General features: G+C 34.2%; 1 protein-coding gene across 2 annotated transcripts in view; it reads right to left on the minus strand.

Annotated features, from left to right (window-relative positions):
- Positions 1-337: 337 nt before the first annotated feature.
- Positions 338-22,937, minus strand: part of Sp3 (Sp3 transcription factor) — a 39,582-nt gene continuing 16,982 nt past the window's right edge. For both annotated transcript variants that reach the window (XM_074071124.1, XM_074071125.1), the window contains 3 exons: positions 10,338-10,530; positions 4,880-5,076; positions 338-2,071 (listed from right to left, as the gene is read on the minus strand). In XM_074071124.1, the coding sequence (XP_073927225.1) occupies positions 1,755-2,071; positions 4,880-5,076; positions 10,338-10,530 (707 nt within the window). In that variant the 3' untranslated portion in view covers positions 338-1,754. The remainder of the gene's footprint in view (positions 2,072-4,879; positions 5,077-10,337; positions 10,531-22,937) is intronic.

Below are 22,937 nucleotides of genomic sequence, written 5' to 3' on the forward strand. Positions count from 1 at the left end.
ATATAAATTCACATTTGATACATCAAAATACTTTACATCACTTTAAAAGGAGAAACAAAAAGTGGTTTACAAAGTGGTATTGATAAAAGTGATAAAATCAATGTAAGCTAAGGGATTCACAGATTTTTTTTCCAAACATTATAGTTAATAAATTCATTCTCAGATGAAAAATTAAACTGCCAGTACCTCTACGCAGGTTTTTAAATACATATACTTGTTAATAATGTCAGTGTCTGAAATCAAGAATCTGAAAATAAAAGGCTAAGTTAAAGAAAAATAAAAACATTTTCCTACCCAAACCACTGCAGTATTTTAAATGCATAGGAATACAACAAACTCAAAAGAAAAAAAAATAGTGTTTTATTCACTACCACACTGTTATAATACACTTTAAACGTACAATAAGGTAGCCTTTAAATTTGAGGTGGTCTTAAAGATAACAAATGAACAGAATTCCAAATTTTTGAAATAGGTGAACTGCTGCAGTTATAGATATACATTTAAGAAAATTGTATATAGCTCTTACAAGACCAGCAATGTAACTTTATTTTGTACATTTTTAATTGAAAATATAAACAATAATTAAAAAATAAAAAGAAAATACAGCATAATAAAAAACATACAATTCTCAATTAAATGTATTGGATACATATAAATTTCAAGGGAAGAAGCAAAAAAGGAAAATGGTTGATATAAGTGCAGACTGACTACCTAGACCAAAAAAAAAAAAAAAAAAGACTTAAAAAATATCATAAAACTTCTAGTTTTCTATGACTAATATCCATATGGTTGGAGTATCATCACTATGGAAGTGATTTTGTTATGTTTGCATATGTTATACTTTACTGGTAATTTACATAATGGCTTTTAAGGCCCTGGCAGACATGGTTTTTGGAACAAGTCTGAATAAAAAATCACTGCTAAGACGCAATACACCTTATTTTTTTGGTCCTCCAATATTCAAGAAAAGGGATAATTCACTGTAACATTTTCTTACCACCCAAATGCCTCAACCTATACATTTTAAACTTTAAACATTGGTTATATTGCCCAACTTCATTATTGAAAGAATATTAACAAGACATTATTTTGGCAAATTAAATCTTAAACATGGCTTTTCAATAGGATTTAAAAGGTGACTATCCCTAGAGTTCCATGTTAAAATGTAGTTTTCAAAATCTTACAAGAGTAATGCTTAAAATATTGTACATAGTTAACCTAATTAAAATAATTAGCTTCAAAATGACAAATTGATAAGCTAAGTAAAGCCTACACTATGTAACATTTGCTTGGAAACTTGATTTGTCAGTTATGCATAATAAAAATTCCAGTCATCAAGAAAATTACAAAAATTTTTATAACATGATTTCTTTCACCCACCAACTTTTTTTTTTTTATCTTACAATAGATAAATACCAACATGTTCTCATTTTTTTACACTAAACCACACAGGATTGATGCATTTGGTTAGACTACCATTCGCATTGTTAAATTCAATTTTCTCTTTATATAACCTGGTAAAATTTCATTTCTTCTAGATTCCAAAAGTACCTACAAAACCCATGCAATTTTACCATTTTTAATATACTATGGAATATCATACAAAGTAAGGCATTTCAGTGTCATGTATAACCAAGTTACTGTCAATCCAAAAATTTTTGCACATCAATAAAAAGATATCTAAGAACTTAGGAACAATATTCTTCTCACTACTGTATAAAAATAACCACAATGAATAAGTATTTGTGTAATATTTACTCCATTGTCTCATTTCCAGAAACTGTGACAAGCTGTAAAGGTATTTCAGTGTTGGTAAGGATATCTTGATTGCTGGTGGCGGAAGTATTAACAGTTCCTATCCCTGAAACAGAACCTTGTTGAATATTTGCAAGGATAAGTGTTGTTCCTCCTGCAGTAATCAAAGTATCATCTCGCCCAGCTTCTACAGATGCTAGCACTGTACTGCTAGAGTGAATAACTTTTTTATTTTGATGTGTTTTAATATGTTTGGCAAGATGGTCACTTCTCATAAAACGTTTTGAACATTCTGGACAAACAAATTTCTTCTCACCTGTTAAGAAAAAAATTAAATTACTTAATTTTTAAAATTCAACTTTAATAGACCAGTATTCCTCCTGAAACAGAAAGCAAGTCCACACTGATGGTTGAGGGCAAGGAACAGGGGTCTATTAAAATTGTACTTGTCTCACGAGCTGACAATGCAAGGTATCTCTTACAAAGTATTTCTCTTCAAAATATATCACCTTTACTTTCTGATGAAAAGCAATCCTCATATTGCACTGATAAACTAATGTTCAAATGAGACTTTAATACTTCATGCTAAAGTTTGATCTGAAACACCTGTTAAAAGATACCAGCTAAAGGCCATCTGTAACATTCCTTTAGAATCTAAATAAAAGTATAATCTTTTAAGCTATACAGACATTAACATATGTCCATGATACTAAACCTTCAACTCCTAAATCTAAATTCAAGTAACAACACAGAGTATTTCTAGATTAAAGCAAAGATAAAAGCTAAAGAGGTTCAATAATTCCAAGAATAATGAAGAGCACTGGCTGACCTGATTTCAGCTGGAATAATCAAAGGGAACCTAACACACCAAAATCCAGTACTCAGTTGGGTTTTCAAAATGTTAATGTTGTCAATACATGGTGCTTAAGTTTATTTTCTGGCATGAATAAGATCACTACTACTGGGTGGAAAATAAATTTTATCTTTGGAATTAATTTTATTGAACCTACTTGAATTCATATTTTTAAATAATGGCAGACCTCGTAGCGTACCTGCTAGGTAAGTGCTCTAGCACTTGAGCCACACCCCCAGCCTATTTGCTTTTAGTTTGCTTTTCTAGATAGGGCCTCAACCTGCAATCCTACCTCCACCACCAGAGAATCTAGGATTATAGGTGTGTACCACCACATCCCCCCGTATTTTTAAAAATGTAAGACTGAACTTCAATTATATCTAAGACCTACTATGCAACAAGATTACTGAGCTAGAAGCCAAAAGACCAACATATAAGGAGTTCAGAGAAATTTATCAATAACCCTAACAAACATTTCAATTTTTTTCTTCAAAATGTCTTATTTATCTTTCATTCCAGCACCTTTACTCTAGGTAGTCCATGTCAGACCTCATAACTCAACTGTAACACAGTAACATCCTAGTCATACCCTCTCCGATCCTTCAAGTCAATGTCAGACTCATCTTCCTAAAATGTAAAATTTTATTATACTATAAAACTTCACCTTTGTATTAAGTATGAGAATGCAAGGGTAACTTACAGATAACTAGCAGTTCAGATGTTCTGCATAATATACAAAGGTCTCTATAATATGCCTCAGTCCTACTTAACAGACATGGGTTGTGTAAAATCTCTTCTTGACTGATGTCATTTCCTTCACAAAAAGGTCTCTCACTTCTATCAACATACCACCATTTTTCTGAGAAAGTATTTCCCAGAGTTTCTTTTGGAACATCAGTTCTAAGGGATGGTCCACAGAAAATGATACAATGATTAAATGAGATTGGGAAATGGTACACATTTTTATCTCCCTGATTTAAAAAAGATGCAGAATGTTCATTTAGCACTCAATACAAAAGTCCTAGAAGGTGCTGCTTTATAGGTACTTGTACCCTCTTTAACCCTTACTCATTTGGGTCATCAAACAACACAAACCTATTTTTCCTCATTTACATTACTCCTCCTTATAACCTACCGCTCAAATTCCACTTAGTATTCTATTGGGGGCCATGCTAAGGTCTACACTCCAGTTTTCCACTCAAGGATGCCTCACTACCCAAGCAGTAATTACTTCTCCCCTTCTTTAAGCATACTCAGCACAAATTCTAACACAAAATCTGTTTATTATCTACTTTCTTTTACTGTTTGTTGCAGTTTCATACAAGTTAATCTCATCTATCTGATTAAAAAGAGATGGAATTAAAACTAGTAGAGTATCTAGTATGTGTACTGCTGCATACTCCACAGGTTATTTTACACAGTATTTAAAGCAAAATTAATAGGTATGAGCCAGTTTCAGATACAGTTTATTTGCTTTGTCTATCAGAGATCTGGACTGGAATCCAGACATGAAGACTTCAAAATCCACGCTGCTATCCATTTCACCATGCTTCTATCTTCTAAGTTCTACAGAGATTATAAGTATATACCTACTTTTCAATTCTTCCATGCTGACATACTTATGAGCCTTTGATCACTTAATTTTGCATGGTAGCAGAAGAAAACATCTCTAAACTCTCATAAGCTAGATTCAGTTCCAGTCAGTCCTATGTCTCTCATATAACCAACTACAACACTATGTAAAAATAATTAAATAAAAAAGTGTTGATACCAATAACGCTTCAATGAAATGTCTTTCCCTTATGCTACAGATTCTAAAACAATAGAAAAAATGAAATGTCAGAATTTATCAGAAAAGGATTACTTTGTTATAGTGTTGAGGGGGAAGAAAGAATTAACATGGATCAGGAATAAAGGCAACTACTTTAAAATGTGAACAGAATAAAGACTGTAAATCTGGCTTAAGACATCCAACAATGTTAATAAAAGCTAACCAAGTCTGCACAAAACTATTTTACAAGAAAATTCATACTGGTTTGTTCTTTAGCATTAGTGTTTTAAAATTATATCACTGAAAACCAGTATCTGATGTAGTAAGTTGTATTTTAAAGATTCAATTCAGTAAGGTATGTTAAAAACTTCCAAGGAAGTTAGCCTTGTAATTCATTTTTGTCTATCAAAGGTAGAGTGTGTGCTTAGTATACACAAGGCCCTGGTTCAATCCCCAAATAAACATTAAAAACAATCAAACATAAAAGTAAATTTAGTAACCTGTATGTGTTCTTCTGTGCCTCTGTAATTCATCACTTCGAGTAAATCTTTTACCACAGAACATCCAGTTACAAATAAAAGGGCGTTCTCCAGAATGCCAACGCAGATGCGCTCTCAGATGTGAGGTTTTTCCATAGACTTTACCGCATCCTGGTATATGACAAATGTGTTGCTTCTTTTTCCCAAGATTGGTACCTCTAAAAAACACACACAGAATATATACTTACATGAAAGTATTCAAATAGTCATTACCACTTACATGATAAATATCCTCATGTTGAGTTTCAAATAGAAGACATTATTGTCATGAGGTCAATCAATACCACTTTTAAGTCTATTTAAATGAAATTTTTCACGTTTCAAATCTGTTTTATATATTAATATTTCGGGATTAATGACTGCTATATAAATATACTCAAGAATTATGTAATTAAAAGGACATTTCAAACATAAAAAGCAAGCAATGAAGGTATTTACTATTCCATCAGAACTATTCACAAATATTACACACAGAACCAGCAAGTATTTAATAGTATGGAAAAACTAGTCTTTATTCAAAAAGTCAGAATGTCAGATAATTTTAAAATGTACAAACCAAAGAATAAAATATATATATAACTGACCACAGGTACAATTAAAAGGTAGACAAACAAGCAGCCTAAACAGATTTTAGATTTAAGCAAATTTATTCACATATTTGAATGGCCACATCCTGAATATATGCTGATTTGGAGAAAGTTTTTTTTTTTTTTTAAACTCTAGCTAAAGCTATTGTCTTAACTCTCGTAGCATTCCATAAAATAAACAGAAATCAAAATTATCTTTACAGTTAAAATACTCCTATAAGCCATGCAAAGATATCTAAAATCATACACAGAGGTAACAAAATTCCATCTTCTCCACATCGCAAAATTTGACATTACATTTAATTGATAAGAAGAACAGAGTTTGGGAGACATGCTTAGATGAGTGAACAGAGAGGCATCTTGGCCTAAACAAGAAGAAAACTTTAATTCCAAAATTGGTATTTGAATAGTCTTAAACACTATGAAAAGCATTATTCTTAAAAACAAAAATTAGGCCTGTTGCTGAATAAAAAGTTTTTTTTAAAGCATATTTTAGATATAATTATCAAAATCACATTGTATAAACTTTGCAATGCTTCTTTGAGATTAAAAACAAGTTTGTTTAATTCCCTCCCCAACAACCCTCCTCCCCCAGTCTCTCAGTCTAGATGTAACCTGTAAACCTTCCATAGCCTCTAAGTCCTCCTGTATAAATACACCTGTCATTTTTCTAATTTTACTGGAAAAATGCATATTCCCCCACATTTATATTTTAATGTACTCACACTCAGTAGCATGTGAAATTGCCATAGGACAAACAGTGCTAAACGGTGCAGTGCTGGCTGTTAGATGCCATAGGTGTTCTGAACAGGGAGACATCAATGTGGGCTCCAGTAGTTAGAGAAGGCTTCGTGGAGGTGGGTAGGATTTAGATAGAAAGGAGGGAAGGCATTCCAGGCAGAGGAATAGCATAAGTAAAGACAAGGAGGAGTCATGCTGTTGTCTCAAGGGCAAGGACGTCATAATCTAACACAATTCTAGTTTCTGCTCCAGTCCACCCCCAATTTCTTTTTCAAAGAGCTGAGTTGGAATAGGTTTTTCTAGCTCACCTGCAATGCCAAAGTCTTGTTATTTCCATTTAATTTGGCTTTTTCAATTTTGCTTTAATCTTGAATAGCCATTAAGAAAAAGAGCAATGCTTGTGGCTATTGGTGTACAAACCAATTTTACGTATCGCATTCACCATAGCAATTTCACAGGGAAACCAGTTCAGTTCAATCATGTACTCATAACTTCTTGCCTCTCCTCTAAGACTACCCAGATCAAAGTGTTTTTATAAACTCCAAAAGTGCTATTTCACAAACCTAGCCATTTAGCCTGGGAGTAAAGCTCAAGACTGTAATAAATTACCAGCAGCAAATTTGGGTCCTAAATACACCTAGAAACTAGTAGCAGAAGGTATTTTTCAATTAAAAAAAAAAAAAAAAAAAAAAGAGAGAGAGAGAGATTTCTTAAAAATGGGATATGTAGCTAAGAAAGAAAACAAAATGGGGATAGGGTTGCACACAAATACTGTATAATTTAAAGGAAAAGCTCCTCAACACTCAGGTCCAAGTTTGTACATAAGGAAATTTGATTCAAGGTAAGATCTACATATGCCAGCTACGGAGTTATGGCATGTCCTATGAAGGAATGGAGAGAATTGAACTTCATTTCTCCACAAACTTCACGTAAGACTTATCATGTTTTCTTCTTGATTAACACATAATCACATCACAAATGCCTATTAGACAAAGTAGAAAAAAAAATTTTAACTTTCTACTCCTATGTGTCTAAACTTGTTCCCAATAATTTAGTAATGACAAAATAGTGACACAGAATAAAGAAAGCTTAATTCTGGATCGAGAAGGAAAATTAAGTAATTCTAGTCTCTTTTGCTTAGGATGGAAGAGATAAGACAAACTGAAATGCTGACAAAACAGATTATGCAAAATAACTTTTTAAAAACATGGAATGATGATTAATTCATACAAAACCTACATAACAATGTCTTTAGATTTATTTTACTTTATTCTAATTTTTCTCTTCCACTAGACTAGAGCCTCTGAAGGGTGGTTCTGCTCAGTAAGTATTGGCTAAATGAACACAATTTTTAGTATTTTCTTTTATACCTTGCTCAAAAAGGTAAACAAAACAATAATGCAGAAATGAATGAAATCAGTTCCCTTAAAATGCTATCTTGTCCATGAATATTATGTGTCTTTAAAAAAAATGGGTAAGAAATAAAGGCCAATATATTCGCTTCTTAAAAATCTAAGTGCTATCTACAAATCTTTGCAGAACACTTTGTAATATTTTAACATACTATGTTAGTGCTCCTACTAATTACCTCCAATAAGTGTCCCTATTGTGTACATACCAACAGGGTTTAAATGAGCTCTAAGAAACAATGGTTTTTCTTAAGAACACTGACTTTTTACTGCTTAGAATAAGCAAGCTACTTTAGAAAGTTCTAGAAGAAAAAAACTGCATGTTTTTGTAATTCTTGGGATAAGGTTTTTTGGTTTTGTTTTTTGAGAGAGGGTCTCATATAGCCTAGATTCTCCCGCCTTCACCTTCCTGAGTGCTGGAATTACAGACATGCACCATCAAGCCTAGAGAATTTTTTCTTTCGTGTGGGACTAGGGAATCAAACCCTGGGCCAGGGTGCATCCTTGGCAATCGCTCTAACCACTGAGCTATATCCCCAGCAGGAATAATTTTTTTCTTTTGAAAGTGAGTAGTACTGCAGTTTGAACTCAAGGCCTCACATTTGCTAAGCAGGTAGGTGCTCTACCACTTGAGCCACTACACCAGCACAGGGGTAACTTTTAATAGCATGTTAATGAGGCAACCATTAAAAGAAATATTGACCAACATAAACTTTTTGTGTTAAAAAATTATGCAAACACTAAATGATGGAATTCCTTTACTTATGTAACAACACATTTTGCAAACCACTGACTTAAAAGTTGAAGGCAATGTAAAACTGGGAAAAAATATTTACATATGTGACAGTTAACAAACAAATTAACAGATTCACAAAAGACAAACAACAAAATAAATTTTAAAATGGAAAATAATGTAACCACATGTCTTGAACCTCACCAAGTAACTTAAAAATACACTGAACAATATTGAGGTATTTTTTGCCTATCAAACTTTAAAAGGTTAAAAAATTTAAAAAAAAAAAAAAAAACCCATTGTTGGGAAAGCAGACTGCTGGTGGGAGAACTCAATATGACCTTTCCACAATTTGACTTGGCAATGTCGTGTCTGCCAACTTATACTAATAAGATAATCAGACAAATGGGCAAGGACATAAGCATGAGAATTATGATGAAAAGACGACCCCCCCAAAAGATTACAAATTATTATATATCCATACACAATAAAATACTACACAGCCAAAAATATGATATAGACTACACTTGGAAATATGGTCACAAAAATTTCAGAACAAGAGACATGCAAAGAGAGAAAATAAGATGATTCTACTTTAAAATACATGTAATGTCTCAAAGAATATATACAAAAATGTTACAGTAGTTATCTTGAAGTGGGGCAGGATTTTGGAGTTTTAAAAAATATTCTTCTATGATCTCTGAATTTTTAGGAGTGTTAATTTAATACACAAATTAATTAAAAGATTTTTACTTTACAATATTATGGTTAAAGCTCTGTGTAAGTAATTGGGTCCAGATCCCATTGTGTGTGATTCAACCTCCCTATGTGTCACTTATAAGACTATCTGGAATAGTAAGTTTGATATTAGCCATTATTATCGTAATATATGGGCTGGTTAAGGTGCAAATTGGTTATAAGACCAACCCAAAGGCAGTAAGAAAGCTGATCAAGCTTATAAACTATATATATTTATATACATCTTATCTATCTATCTATCTATCTAACATATATATGTACTTAAAATAATACATGAGAGGACTATGTCAAGGCCTTTCACGATAACTGGGAATTTAGTTAGTATGGCTTTAGAATTCTATTTCTGCTCTATATACTTCAAAGTTGTGCAAAAAGGTGCTATAACTAAATCTTCTTGATGGAAACTTCATGTTATCAATAATAAATATATCTACATCAGTCCATTTCACACCTTCCATCTTAATCCCACCTTGCTATCCAAGTTGTTTTTTTTCTGGTCAACATTTGCCTAACAATTTTTTTCATCCTTCATCTTTAACATTACTATGGCAAATTATGGGAGGTGTTCACTTTATAATCAACATCAGAATAGATGTTATGGGCTTTTAAAAAGTATGATATGAGTCACAATCTTTTAAGCTCAATTCCTCTACATTTAACATAATTACTGATCACTGAGTTTATTCCTGTTGTGTTATTTTGTCTGCTTTTCAAAAGACAATGAATTGCAATATAATGCCACTTTAAAATAAATCCCATCATTAAGGCTCTCTTTTTTCCATTTCTGTTAAATAGAAATGTTTATCTTAACAACTATTTCTGATCTTAACTTACTTTTATAAAATTTATTCTCAAACTAAGACTCAAATTTTTTTTTTACATCAATATTATATCAAGGCAACATCTATTGCTGGTTTGCAAAATCCGATTTCAGATGTGGGCCTGTAAAACTGCATCTGTTACAATTTCAAAACAAAAACAAGAAACACTAATTATAGCTTAAAATTACCTCTGAAAATTTGATTGTATATATTTTCTAACTTCTGCCACTCTCATACAATCACACACCCAAAAAGATCATGTGATGAACAATTTCCCATAATTAAGTGACATGTATTTTAAAAATTAGGGTGATGATATTAGCACTCTTTAAAAAAATAAACAAAAAAGTATGATTCATGTATGCATACCTCCCACCACCTTCTTTACAGTTGGGACAGGTACAAGCTACCCTCCGAAGTCTTTTTCCTTCTTGATGTTGTTGGTCCCCTTCTTCATCTACCACTTGTACTCTTAAGTGTGTTAGATCATTGGTATTCAATGTAGAATCACCACTGAGCTGCCACTCTTCAGGATCAGGTTCTTCTTCCTTGATCCTAATATCTGAAGAAAAAAAAAACAAATACAGATGAGAAGCAGCCCATTGGCCAAGAAAGAACAGGAGATCTGAAGCTCTCTCTCAGGTAAAAGGAATATTAGGTAAAGTCAAAAAGCACCTGTTTATAGAGCATAATCATTGTTCACTGAGGCTTCATTTTTCGAAACAGATATTTAGATTTTATTGTAAATATCAGAGAATAAGCAAAAGGAATAAAGCCATCAGGAGAGCTTACTTTTTTAAGGATTCAACAAGAGTGAAACTTCAATTACTCAATAAATCCAATGACCAATCCAGACTGTAACGAATTCTCACAACTTGCCCCCACTGTATCTATAGATAATACACGAATGCAAAAGGCAGTGGATGCCAATGGCTCGTTCTTGCTTATAATCTGAGGTGCTTGGAAAGGCTGAGATCAGGAGGATGGCAGTTTGAGGCCAGCCAAGGTAAATAGTTCACAAGACCCCATCTCCAAAATAGCCAGAGCAAAACAGACTGGAAGTGTGGCTCAAATGGCAGAGTGCCTGCTTTACAAGCATGAAGCCCTGAGTCCAAATCCCAGTCCTACCCGCCCCCCCCAAAAAAGGCAGTGAGGTATTCACTTCAAACTGCTCCTCACAAATTTAAATTTTAAAGTCAGTCATTACTAAAATATTTATAATGGCTGCAACATTATTGTAGAAGGCTATATAGAAGTATGAGACAGTTCCTACTTTTAAAGAGTTGTATTACATAAAGCAGACTGGGAAACAAAGTGAGTATACAATGGTGAGAAGGAATAGGTATGGCAAGTTGTGTCATTTTCCTCAACAGAAACAAATATGTATCTAATACACACTGAATAATAACCCTCTAGGACAAATGTAAAGTTTAAAGTATATAACCTAAAAGTCTTATTTTAGATCTAGTCACTGTACTTGGGGCAAAAACAGTCTTAAAAATGTGCTGGGCTAGGGTATAGCTCAGTGGCAGACTGTGTGCTTAGCATGTGTGAGGCCCATAGTTTAATCCCCAGTACCATGAGGAAAAAATTTATCTAATCATCCTGAATTTACAATAATGAAAACTAGAAGATATAACCAAAACTCATGAAAGCTCTAACAGACAGCTTAAAACCAGTTTTTTGTTTGTATCAGAATAACCACACAAAGAATCAAAGGAGGAAAATTGGTAGACAAGTGTTTCTGGCCTGGGCAGATGATGGTACCATTCAAATGAGACTATTGAATAGTAGTGTCAGTGGAGGAGAGCTACAGAGTTCAAAGTGCAGTGAGATACACAAGTAAAAAAGTGTGAGCAGGCTGTAGTGATGCATGCCAGTAATCAATGAAGCAAAGAGGTTAAGGCAGGAAGATCATGAGTTTGAGACCAGCCTGGGCTACACTTTTGGACTGGAGGTGTGGCTCAAGGGGTAGAGCGCCTGCTTTGCAAGGTATATGCTAGAAATAAAGAATTGGGAAATACCAGTACACACAGTCAAGGAGCCCATCTAAAAAAGTAGGTTATGTATCACTGAGAAACTATGAGTAGAGAAGGTGGCCTATGAAGAATACAAACATTGAAGGCATGAGAAGAAAGCAAACAGGAAAATGTGCTACCATAAAAGAAAAGAAAATACAGTGTTTCAAAAAAGATAGGAAATAGACAATATCAAAGAGTGGATAAAAATCAAGAAAGAAACTGATGAAAAAAAGTGAACAGGTAGCAAGAAAGTGGTGAGCGCCAGTGGCTCATGCCTGTAATCCTAGCTACTCTAGAGGTGGGATCACATTCAAGGCCAGTCTGGTTAAACACTTCAAATAGTTCTGGAGACCCCCTCCAAAACAACCAGAGCAAAATGGACTTGGAGGTGTAGCTAAAGTGGTAGAGTGCTTGCATTCTCTTGGCTACAACCAACCTAACTACTAAAACTATCCACTTCAGGGAAGACCTGCCAGTTCATTCTCAGGCTCTCATCTCTTTCTCCAATCCATCTTCTACTCAGCTTGGCAAATTTTCTTCCTAAATAAAAAATATAATCGTATCACTTTCCTGATTCAACACTTACACTAGCTCTCTATTTCCTATAAGATAAAGTCCAAATAAGCATGGCACAGATGAGTTTTACAGCGGTGAATACTCTGTATATTATTATAATGGGTGGACATATGTCATGTATTTACCCAAACCCAAAGAATGTATAAACACCAACAGGGAACCCTAGGGTGATAATGGTGTGTCAGTAGTATAGGGTCACAGCTAAAAAATACACCATTCTAACAGGGGATGTTGATAATGAGGGAAACTATGCATGTGTAGGAATGAGATAAACAGGTTATTTCTCCACCATCCTGTTTCGGGGAAAGGCAGTACTGGAGTTTAAACTCAAGGCCTTGTGCTTGCTGGCAGACCTCTACTACCTAAGCCACACCTCCAGTCCTTTTTGCTGTAGTTATTTTTCAGATAGGGTCTTGTAATTTTGCCCAGGACCAGCTTCAGACCATGATCCGCCTACCTGTGCCTCCAAATGTAGCTGGGATCACAGCTGTGTACCACCACACATCCAGCTTATTGCTGGTAATACTCTTGTTTTGAGTGGTAGTTTTTCCTATGTGTTCATTTTGCAAACCATTATCAAACTATACCCATGGTTTGTATAAATATTATACTTCAATATAATAATGTACAAGATTATTCTAAATATTTTTAAATAATCTATAGAGTACTTAAGAATTATTAAAGTCAACTTCGTTTATTATGGCTTAATCTCTAGTTTCCACTTATACATAAACAATACACCAAAAACTTAAAATGAGTGTGCTTAAGTCATAATTTGAAGTTTGGAATATAATTTTACTCACTTAACAAATACGTAAGTTGCTACAATGTGTCACTTTTCTAGGTTCTACAGAAAAAGCAATTAAAAAGAATTAAGTTCAAACATTTATCAAGCTTATTTTTTAATTGGAAGACAAAACAAATAATTACACAGTATTTGATGTGAAAATTAAATATTTTGAGGAAAAAGTAGAATAAGGAAGAATTGGAAGTTAAAGGAAGAAAATAGTTTCTATTTTTTTTAATTGAGTGGACAGAGACAGTTTTTCCCAATGTGGGTGACATTTGACCTGAATGAGGTAGTGGAGCAAGTGTGGCCAAAACACAAAGAAAAACAAGCTGGATATACGCTTGGTGTGTGCAGGGAAAAGTAAGGAGGCCTATGTGTCAATAATAAAATGAATGTGGAAGAAGAACAGTGTTAAGATAAAAGAGGGTGAAAAAAAGAAAAGGGTGGTAGGGAGGAAAAGAAATCAAATATGTTATAAACCACTGTGTATTACCTTGTAAAAATGTATTTTATTCTGAGGGAAAACAGAGAGGGACTGAGAGGGATGATATGAGTTGCATCTTATTAAAATAAATCCATAGAGTCTGTTGGGAGGCAAGGACCAAAGTAGAGGCACTAATTAAATTACGGCATTATTATAATTATTAAACCAAGAGATGATAGATGTTGGCCTAAAACAAGGATGCTGATGAAGACATTGTAAAAATGACTCAGGAAATACTTTGAAGGCAGAGTCACATCTGCAAACAGATCTTATTATATTATATGAAGTATGAGAACAGAATGGTGTTAAAGACAGTTTGAAGGGTTTTGTCCTTGGCAACTAGAAAGATGGTGAGTTGTTACTAACTGAGATAGAGTAGACTACAGGTAGAAAGTTGTAGGGGAGAAATGCCAATCAGGGGCCCACGCTTATTAAATATCCAAATGAAGACAATATAAATTTGAACATCATCAGCATATAGTTAGTATTGAAATTCGCATAAAATATAATGCAGATAGAAGGAAAGAAACCCTGGGATACAAAACTAACAAGTAGAGATTAAGAATGCCAGTGAGGTGAGCAGCTTTGCATGCCTTACAGTCTGGCTATCTTACCCAAAGCAACTCTAAAACTAACCTTTTCTCTAAGTTACCATCTCAGCTATGTTATATAGTGACTACAAACTGACTAATACAATAAGCATTATTATAAAATGGCAGTAAATTTCCTACATTACCCTACAAAAGTAGATTTAACATTTAAGAGTACCTAAAATATTGCAAACTAACCTTTATATTGAATAACAACATTTGTACTATTTGTACTAACAGTATAAAAAAAATACGGTTATTTAAATCTGACGTTTAGAGCTGGCAAAGTGGCTCAAGTGGCAGAGTGTCTGTCTAGCAAGTGTTGAGACCCTGTGTTCAAACCCAACACCACAAATAAATAAATAAAACAACAGAAACAGAAACTCAAATACATCTGCATGCCACATTTAAGAACTTTAAGAAACAATAGACCTGGTTTCTTATGTCTATTCTCTACCTCAAAATGTGTAAGTTTCCTTTTCATCTGGCCTGATATATATAGTACAGACAGCACCTTTGCCCCATAATTATGATTGTTACCCATAAGACAAGCTTATGAAAGTATACGTATTACTGAGTACCTGGGGCAAGATCCAAAATAAAAGGGAAACAGAAAATTTACATGATGAAACAGATGTACACTGAAGCATACAATGTGATTACAAAGATAAGAATAATTTTTAATAAACACTAATAATTGAAGGAATGCCTAGGTTTCTATTAAAATATCACCAGAAAAAAATCCTAAATATCTCTTCCTCAAACTAATTGCAAATTATTTATCAATACAGCTAACAAAATATTTAAGGTAAATTCTTAACTGGTTTATCGAGCCTGGAATATGCATATTTAATTTAAATGCTAACAGACAAATGTGAATTACGGAACTGTTGATAAAATGAGACATTCTCCTTTATCAATAGTATCTCATTAGGATTTTGTTGTTCTTATTAAAGTCTTTCATATTCTGCCTTCAATTTTTTTAAGCGCTGACGAAATTAACTTCATCTGATTCTAAGTTAATTGTTTTTTACATTTTCCCTTTAATCAGTTTCACCTGCCATAAAAACCACCTAAACAGAATTACAGGATAGTCCTAGACGATCTCAGATGTTGTTTAATTAGATTTTTGTAACTACTCAGATTCCTATGTTCATTTCAGAGCTACCAAGAAGTCTTTTTTCCAATTTTTCTTTTAAGGGGACGGTTTTAATTGTAGATATGGTTTCCTAAAAATGTAACTTCATTAGTCTAATCTAAAAAAGTAAAAAAATGAAGGTTTAAAAATGTAATCCCTGCTACTCAGAGATTTTAAAAGTAAATTTCATTTGCTTACCAAGTATTATTTAAAAACATATATACATATCATTTTTGCTTTAACATAAAGCAATCTTTCCCCACACCCCATCTCCTTAAATCTGGACCATTACTCTTCTGTGATTGTTTCCTTTCTGTAACTAAAATTAATCTTTTATTAATCTTCCATTTCTTCTAGCAATTTTCCTGGTATCTTCAAAGCTTTCCTATCCATTTAGAAACCATACATGATCAGGATTATTCTTCCTATTAAATCTAAACAATGCAGTCTTTAGTAGAATTCAAACACACATATGAGCATACCTAGAAATAACAGGTTTTCTTATCTGTCTTACAAAAGATCTCATTTTGCAGTCTCAACACACTATGAGAAAAGACTGTTTGATCTGCAATTGATACATTGTGACTAATGAAGTTTTAGCTCCACCTTATTTAATCTGAAGTACTAGAAAAGTCTGTTAAGGGAACAGTGTTCTACTCTACCAGATGATCACACCTAATACATATTTTTACTATTTATCAGGCACCACTGTAAGCATTTAACGTATTACCTAACTATGTGCTCCCAACATCCTGAAGTCAAGAGTTAAAATGCATGAAGTCGGGACATTAAAAAAAAATAGTTGTATGAAAGCATATTGAAAGTTATTGCTTTTTTAGTATCAATATATGTGGTAACTACTTTGATCAAATAAAATTAATGCATCTTCAAAATTTCAGAAGGATAAAGAAATTTTAGTATAGATCTATAATGAAGCATCACGCAGCCTTACAAAATCTAAATCTAATCTAAAGATTTGTTGCACAATGTGAACATTCTTAACACTACTGAAGCGAACACTTAAACAGTTAAAAGATGTTTAACCACTTACTTTTTTAATCACAAAACAAAAAATCTGAGAATGTCTCTCCCCTGTTGCTTCCCACTTCAAGAACTTACTTTATAAACCTCACAGACAAAATCTTCAATGTCACAGGTAAGAAGTTCAAAATAATCATGAAAGATACACACCATTATTATAAGCTAATTCAGATAGTACCCTTTCCTAAGGCTCCTCCCTTCCCCATAAACTGCAGCAACTATTTTCCTTACTCCTTAAGACTGGGGGAAAAAAAAAAAACTATTATAAAGATTAAAAAAGTCAGTGCCAGTGGCTCACATCTGTAATCCTTAGCTACTCAAAAGGCAGAGATCATGACAATCGTGGTTCAAGGCCAACCCAGGACAACAGTTCACCAGGCCCTACCTCAAAAATACTCAAAACAAGGAAAGTTGCTGGCAGATGTCCTGTCTACCAAGTACCTGAGTTCAAGCCACAGAGTGGCTCTAGGTTAAAATACAAAATTACTAATAGTCCTCAAGAATCCGAAGAAATATCAAGAATTTCAAGTGATTTGCTTCAAGCAACTATCACAACTCACACTACACAAATCCTGACAGAGTAGATTCAATTTTTAGAGACAACTAAAGATAATTTGAAGCTGATTACAGTTAAGAAATGTAACTACTGCTCTTAACTCAAAACAAAGTATAATAGAAACCGGATCCTAATGTAGTTTACATTTCTTCCCAACCCAATCACCTGACCTCTGAAAAATTATATCATCATAATAAGCAACCAGCTTCTTAGTTTAAGTACTAGAGGACAAAACACTGTTGTTTTAAGTCGTCTCCTTTAGTAAGACAGACCATTTAGGAAACGTAAGAACAGTTCTAAGTTACACAATGATTTTTTTAACCTCATCTCTCAAGTTTTTGTGGTTTCTACTCATCTTCTCCCAGATTCATGTGTGGTTTTGTTACCAAGGATACAAAAATGGGGCTGGTAGAATAGCTCAAGTGGTAGAGCAACTGCCTAGCAAGCATGAGGCCCTAAGTTCAAACACCAATGCCACCAAAAAAAATAAATTAAAATGGAGCACCAGCTATGGTGGCTCATGCCTGTAATCCTAGCCCTCAGGAAAGTAAGGCAGAAGGATTTTAAGTTTGAGACCAGCCTAGGCTACATAGCAAGAATGCAAAAAGAAAAAAAAAATGGCTTCCATATTAATTCTACCACTAATTCATTTAAATTGCTTATTACAAGAAAATTCTTTTAAATGGGGCAATCTGTAGTCATCTCTTAAAATATTTTTTCTTTTTCCTATGCTGGAGTTTGAACTCAGAATCTTGTGCTAAAGGTACTCTATCACTTGAGCCATGCCTCCAGCCATCTTTTAAAGTATCTTAAAAAGCAACAGATTCCAGCCAAGCATGCCAACACACATCTGTAATCTCAAAACTCAGAAGGAATGCTGAAGCAAAAGGATTAAGTTCAAGGCCAGCTTGGGTCTGAAATCTTCACTCAAAAGAAAAAAACAAAGAAGATTCCCACAATTTTTAGTTATGCTTTTTAGATACTATTATTCTTATAACATGAATACAGTGTACTACACACAGCGTAGTACAAACCCATTTAATCACACTTAAATAACCTGGGGTTTTCAGTAGCTTTTATATATATAAATACATATATATATATATATTTGGCAGTACTGGGGTTTGAACTTAGGGATTCACACTTGCTAGGCAGGCACTTTACCACTTATACCATGCCTCCAGCCCTTAATTATAAGTTTTTTTAAAATTTAATTTTGGAAAAGAGGATCATCACTACTACGTCTATGTTTAATTGCGTTAACACTTTAAAAATACATTTTTTAAAAACTTCTAAAATTCAAAAGTTTCAAAGCATGACTTATTTAGGACAGCATGACTGACTTACTTAGGAAAAACTTACCATATTTTGGACAGAATTAATTAACGCATTTATCTGCTTACCGAGAAGTTTGGAATATTATCTAATCTGTCTAATAACTCTAACTTATTGTTAAAAGTAACTTACAGTATTTAGACAAGCCCTAGAACACTGCACTGAAAACTGAGAGAATTCTGAGGTTTTGATTTATCTTAATCTACTTGTTTTTCTACCATATGCCCAACTCTAGTGATATCAATTCTCTCTACCCCTAGCTTCCAAGTCACCATACCCATTACCCCTTCTAATCTACAGCCTGTAAATCAGTTTTACACTTGGAAATCAGCCAGGATTGGATACATTAGGCCTTAAGAAAAGGATCTGAGGTTGCTCCTAAGGAACTCAAACCCCTCAAAATGAAGACAGCAACAGTGTTAGTCACTTGCTCCAGTACAGACTTTTAAACTGTTTCTTTAGTGGACACTTAATGTAAGTACTGGCTGAGAAGATGAGTATATGGAGTTCCAGATCCTCATGTAAAGCAGAGTAGCCCCACTAAGATTAATACACTGACTGGAGCACTATCGGCTTTAGTACACACTAGCTGTACTAAAATTTTATCACTGTCATTACAATGGCTAGAAAAAAGGATTCCGTTCCACATCCGTAAACAAAACAAAACAAAAAGATGTGTTAGAAATCCACATTTCCTCCCCCACAATGATTATTTACAATACATTCTATAAATTGAAAATAATTTTAATTTAGGTTAAAAATAATGCTTTAAATAATCCAACTAGGTATCACTTTGAATCACTACTTCTAGTTAAAAGCTTCACTGTTGTTTTTCCTTTGTCTTCTTTATGTTTGCCCTATTACCTACATTAAGTGGGCTATAAAAATCCCAAAATCTCATTGAATTGATACACTAAAATTTATTTCTTGTATTTTATACATCCAATTCAGGTTGGCAGGGAAGATCTGCTCCTTAATAATCCCTCAGGAATCCATGCGCCACTTGAGAACACTTCTGAGATTGCCTTACCAAGGAAGGTGGAAAAAAAAAAAAAGGCATGTGGCAAACTTTCACTCATATTTTGTTATAAAAGGCATGTTGCCATGCCTAACTTCAAGGATTACAGGGGCTAGGTGTTGGTGGCTCACACCTGTAATCTTAGCAACTTGGGGAGGCAGAGATCAGGAGGATCATAGCCCAAGGCCAGCCCAGTCTCAGAAACACTCAACCCAAAACAGGGTTGGCAAGTGGCTCAAGTGGTAGACCACCTGCCTAGCAAGCATGAGGCCCTGAGTTCATACAACAGTACTGTTTTAAAAAAAAGTCAAGGACTGCATGGAAGGGCAATCCTATCATATGCTTGGAAGAAGAAAAGTAGATCATTTACCTGACTCCTCAATCCCTCTGCGGCCAAATATTCAATGTATTTTTTTCTTCCCATATGCAAAATACACCTATCCATCCCTGCAGAAGGTAACTCATATACCCTACCTAGTCACAGTAGTAAGCTAGAAGACCAGGGTTTGTGGGTGGTATGGAAATAACTTAGTATCAGATCCACACACTGCCCTTCTTCAGAGTCCTACTCACTAAAACAAGTTACCTATCTTCCCACCTCCACACCCCCCCACGATACAAAGGACAGAACAAGGTATGTGCAATTAACTGTAACACACCCCAAAAGAAAGGGAGAGAAAACAATCCCCAGGTTTGTAGCAATTCATAAACCTAACTGAACTCTGGAGGGTAGAGAATGCTCTGACAGATCCCTGGGAGAAGTTTCTCAGTCCACTGTTTTCTATGCTTCTTCTGGGAGGTTTCTTCCTTACCTATTATCCTCTTTCTCTATGCTTCTTCTGGGAGGTTTCTTCCTTACCTATTATCCTCTTTCTCCATGAATGAAATAGACATAAGGGATTGTGCCTCCTCAGCTGAGCAGAATTTTCAGTTGGGGGGGAGGTGGCAAAAACTAGATCATCAAGTTTCTGAGTTACATTTTTCCAAACTTTTAACTGTGCCTGTGGTTTCTGCAACCCTGTGAACAACTTGGAAGATCCCTTATCTATTCTATTCTAGTCCATTCCAAGTGCTAATATCTAGAATCATAGCTTTTTTCCTCACATATGTGAGACATATGTGTCTCTTTCTTTGACCTTTGAGACTGTGTATTTCTCAACTTAATTGTGAGTACTTGAGCTTACTTAGCAGGTGATCTGTATCTGTATAGTCTCTACCCACTCCACCCTACCCCCACCCCCATTAGACCTTTCCCCCAGTCACCCTAATCCTTTCCTAAATTTTAACAATGAGAATGAGAATGGTGGTCACAACCTTGAATGGATCCTTGAGAAAGTTCACTTTTAATTATTTGCTAAAATGCCCTTTTGGTTTCATGTTGCTTTTTCTAATCTTATAAATCCCCAAATTTCTGGACTCTACTGCTTCTCATTCCTACTTGAGAACTAGTCAATTCTTTTCTAGCCCATCTCTTTTTTTTTAATAATGGAGCCAACAGCAGCTAAGATACAATTTGTTTTCCAACCTAAAGCTACAAATACATTAGGTGTATTACTTGACTTCTAAGTTTTTACAGGCAAGTTTTATTAATCGAATGCTTCTCTTCTGCACCCCATCTGGCTCAGGCTCTAACAGCATGCTGCTCTTGGGCCAATGCTGTAGATTAAGGTTTTCTGTCGGAGCACACATTCCTTGTATAAATTGTGATTTTTAATCAGCATAGGCTATAATTATAGGTACTGCCCAACAGAAACAAATCACCTAAAATTTCAAATCTTCTAGCAAAAATAAGCAGTAAAATTAACTTTAATACTGTATTTCATTTAAATCAATGTCCAAAGTAATTAATTTGAAACCACAATTGATATAAAAATTACTGAAGTATTTCACATTCTATTTTTATACTAAATCTTCAAATTTCAGTTTCTATTTCTTTTTGTCTTTTCTTTTTTGGTGCTGGAATTGAACCCAGGGCCTCATACATGCGAGGCAAGCACTCTACCGAGCTACATCCCAGCCCTTCAGTTTGTATTTTATTCTTAAGAGCATATCTCAATTCAGTATAGCTACACCTCAAGGGTTTAACAGCAACACAGAGCAAAATGGGCTGGAGGTGTGACTCGAGTGGCAGAGCGCCTGCTTTGCAAGCAGGAAACCCTAGTCCCACAAAAAAAAAAAAAAAAAGAAAAGAAAAGAAAAGAAAAAATTATGAACGTGTACATACTTCTTTTACAGAACACCCCAATATGAAAAAAGTACTACTTACTTGATTGAATACAGTTACACTCTAGGAAACTTGCTCACTTGTCTCAAGTTCTTGAGCCTTTTTTCTGCCATTACCAAAACAAGGCAGCCAAAATTTAAGCACCAACAGCATTTACAAAAATGTGGCTTTCCTCCTCTTCATATACAAGAAAAACTAATACTTCACTGAAGTTTAATGTGAATGGTTACAGTCTGAAATTTATCAACTACTTTTTTCATAATTGAGGAGATAAAGCTCCAAAACAGCGTAGAGTCAAAATCCATTTTCAAAGCTTTCAGACCTTAAAAAATCCTTTTCCCACTTGTGAGCCACAAGTAGGTAGGTAGTCACACCCTGCCCAAGCTGTTACTATGAGGAAGGCTCACAAGCTCAAGCATCACAGATTTCTGGCAACAAAATTAAAGTCTAATCTTATCAGAATGCTGTTTCTTTTTAAGACTTTTCAGTAATCCAAAATTTTCACTCACCAAAAACATGAGAAGACAAAACATTTTCAAAAGCTCTTTATTATATAAAATCTTAAATATGTACAAAAACAAAATAGCATATAACAAACCCTGATATAGCCTTCATCAGCTTCAAAACAAATAATTCTGGGACAATCCTGTCTCATCTAGAACCCAAACTACCTCCACATTATTTTTACAACTCCCAAATATAACATTTCACACTCAAACATTTCAGTATGTATCACTCAAAGATAAATCCTATTTTAAAAACCTTTCACCATGTTATTCTTAGAATATAAGAAATCTATAGTGTTAAAAAAGACTTTGAGGCCAATCAATTCTTTTTAACTCCCTCATACGCAAGACCATCTAAAGTTCCTTTGGCTTCTCCTAAGTTTTTCCTCACAAGTTTACAGATTGGCTTCTGAAACAATTCAAAGACAAGGGTCTTTTAAATAAAACTACAAATGTAGGAGTTAGTGTTATAACTCAGTGGTAGAACATTTGCCCAAGATGTGCAAGGCCCTGGGTTCAATCCCCAGCTCCTGCCCAGAAACAAAAAGCTATAAATGGTAGTAGTAGCAAATAAACAAATACCATGCACCTCACATATATGAACAAATTATTTGAAAAAACAGTTAATTTTTACTTTATACATTACCACACAAATCTATATTCATTCTCTATTACAGGTATCTGTTCATT

The sequence above is a fragment of the Castor canadensis genome, chromosome 4 (assembly GCF_047511655.1).
Source record: "Castor canadensis chromosome 4, mCasCan1.hap1v2, whole genome shotgun sequence".
Lineage (NCBI taxonomy): Eukaryota > Metazoa > Chordata > Mammalia > Rodentia > Castoridae > Castor > Castor canadensis.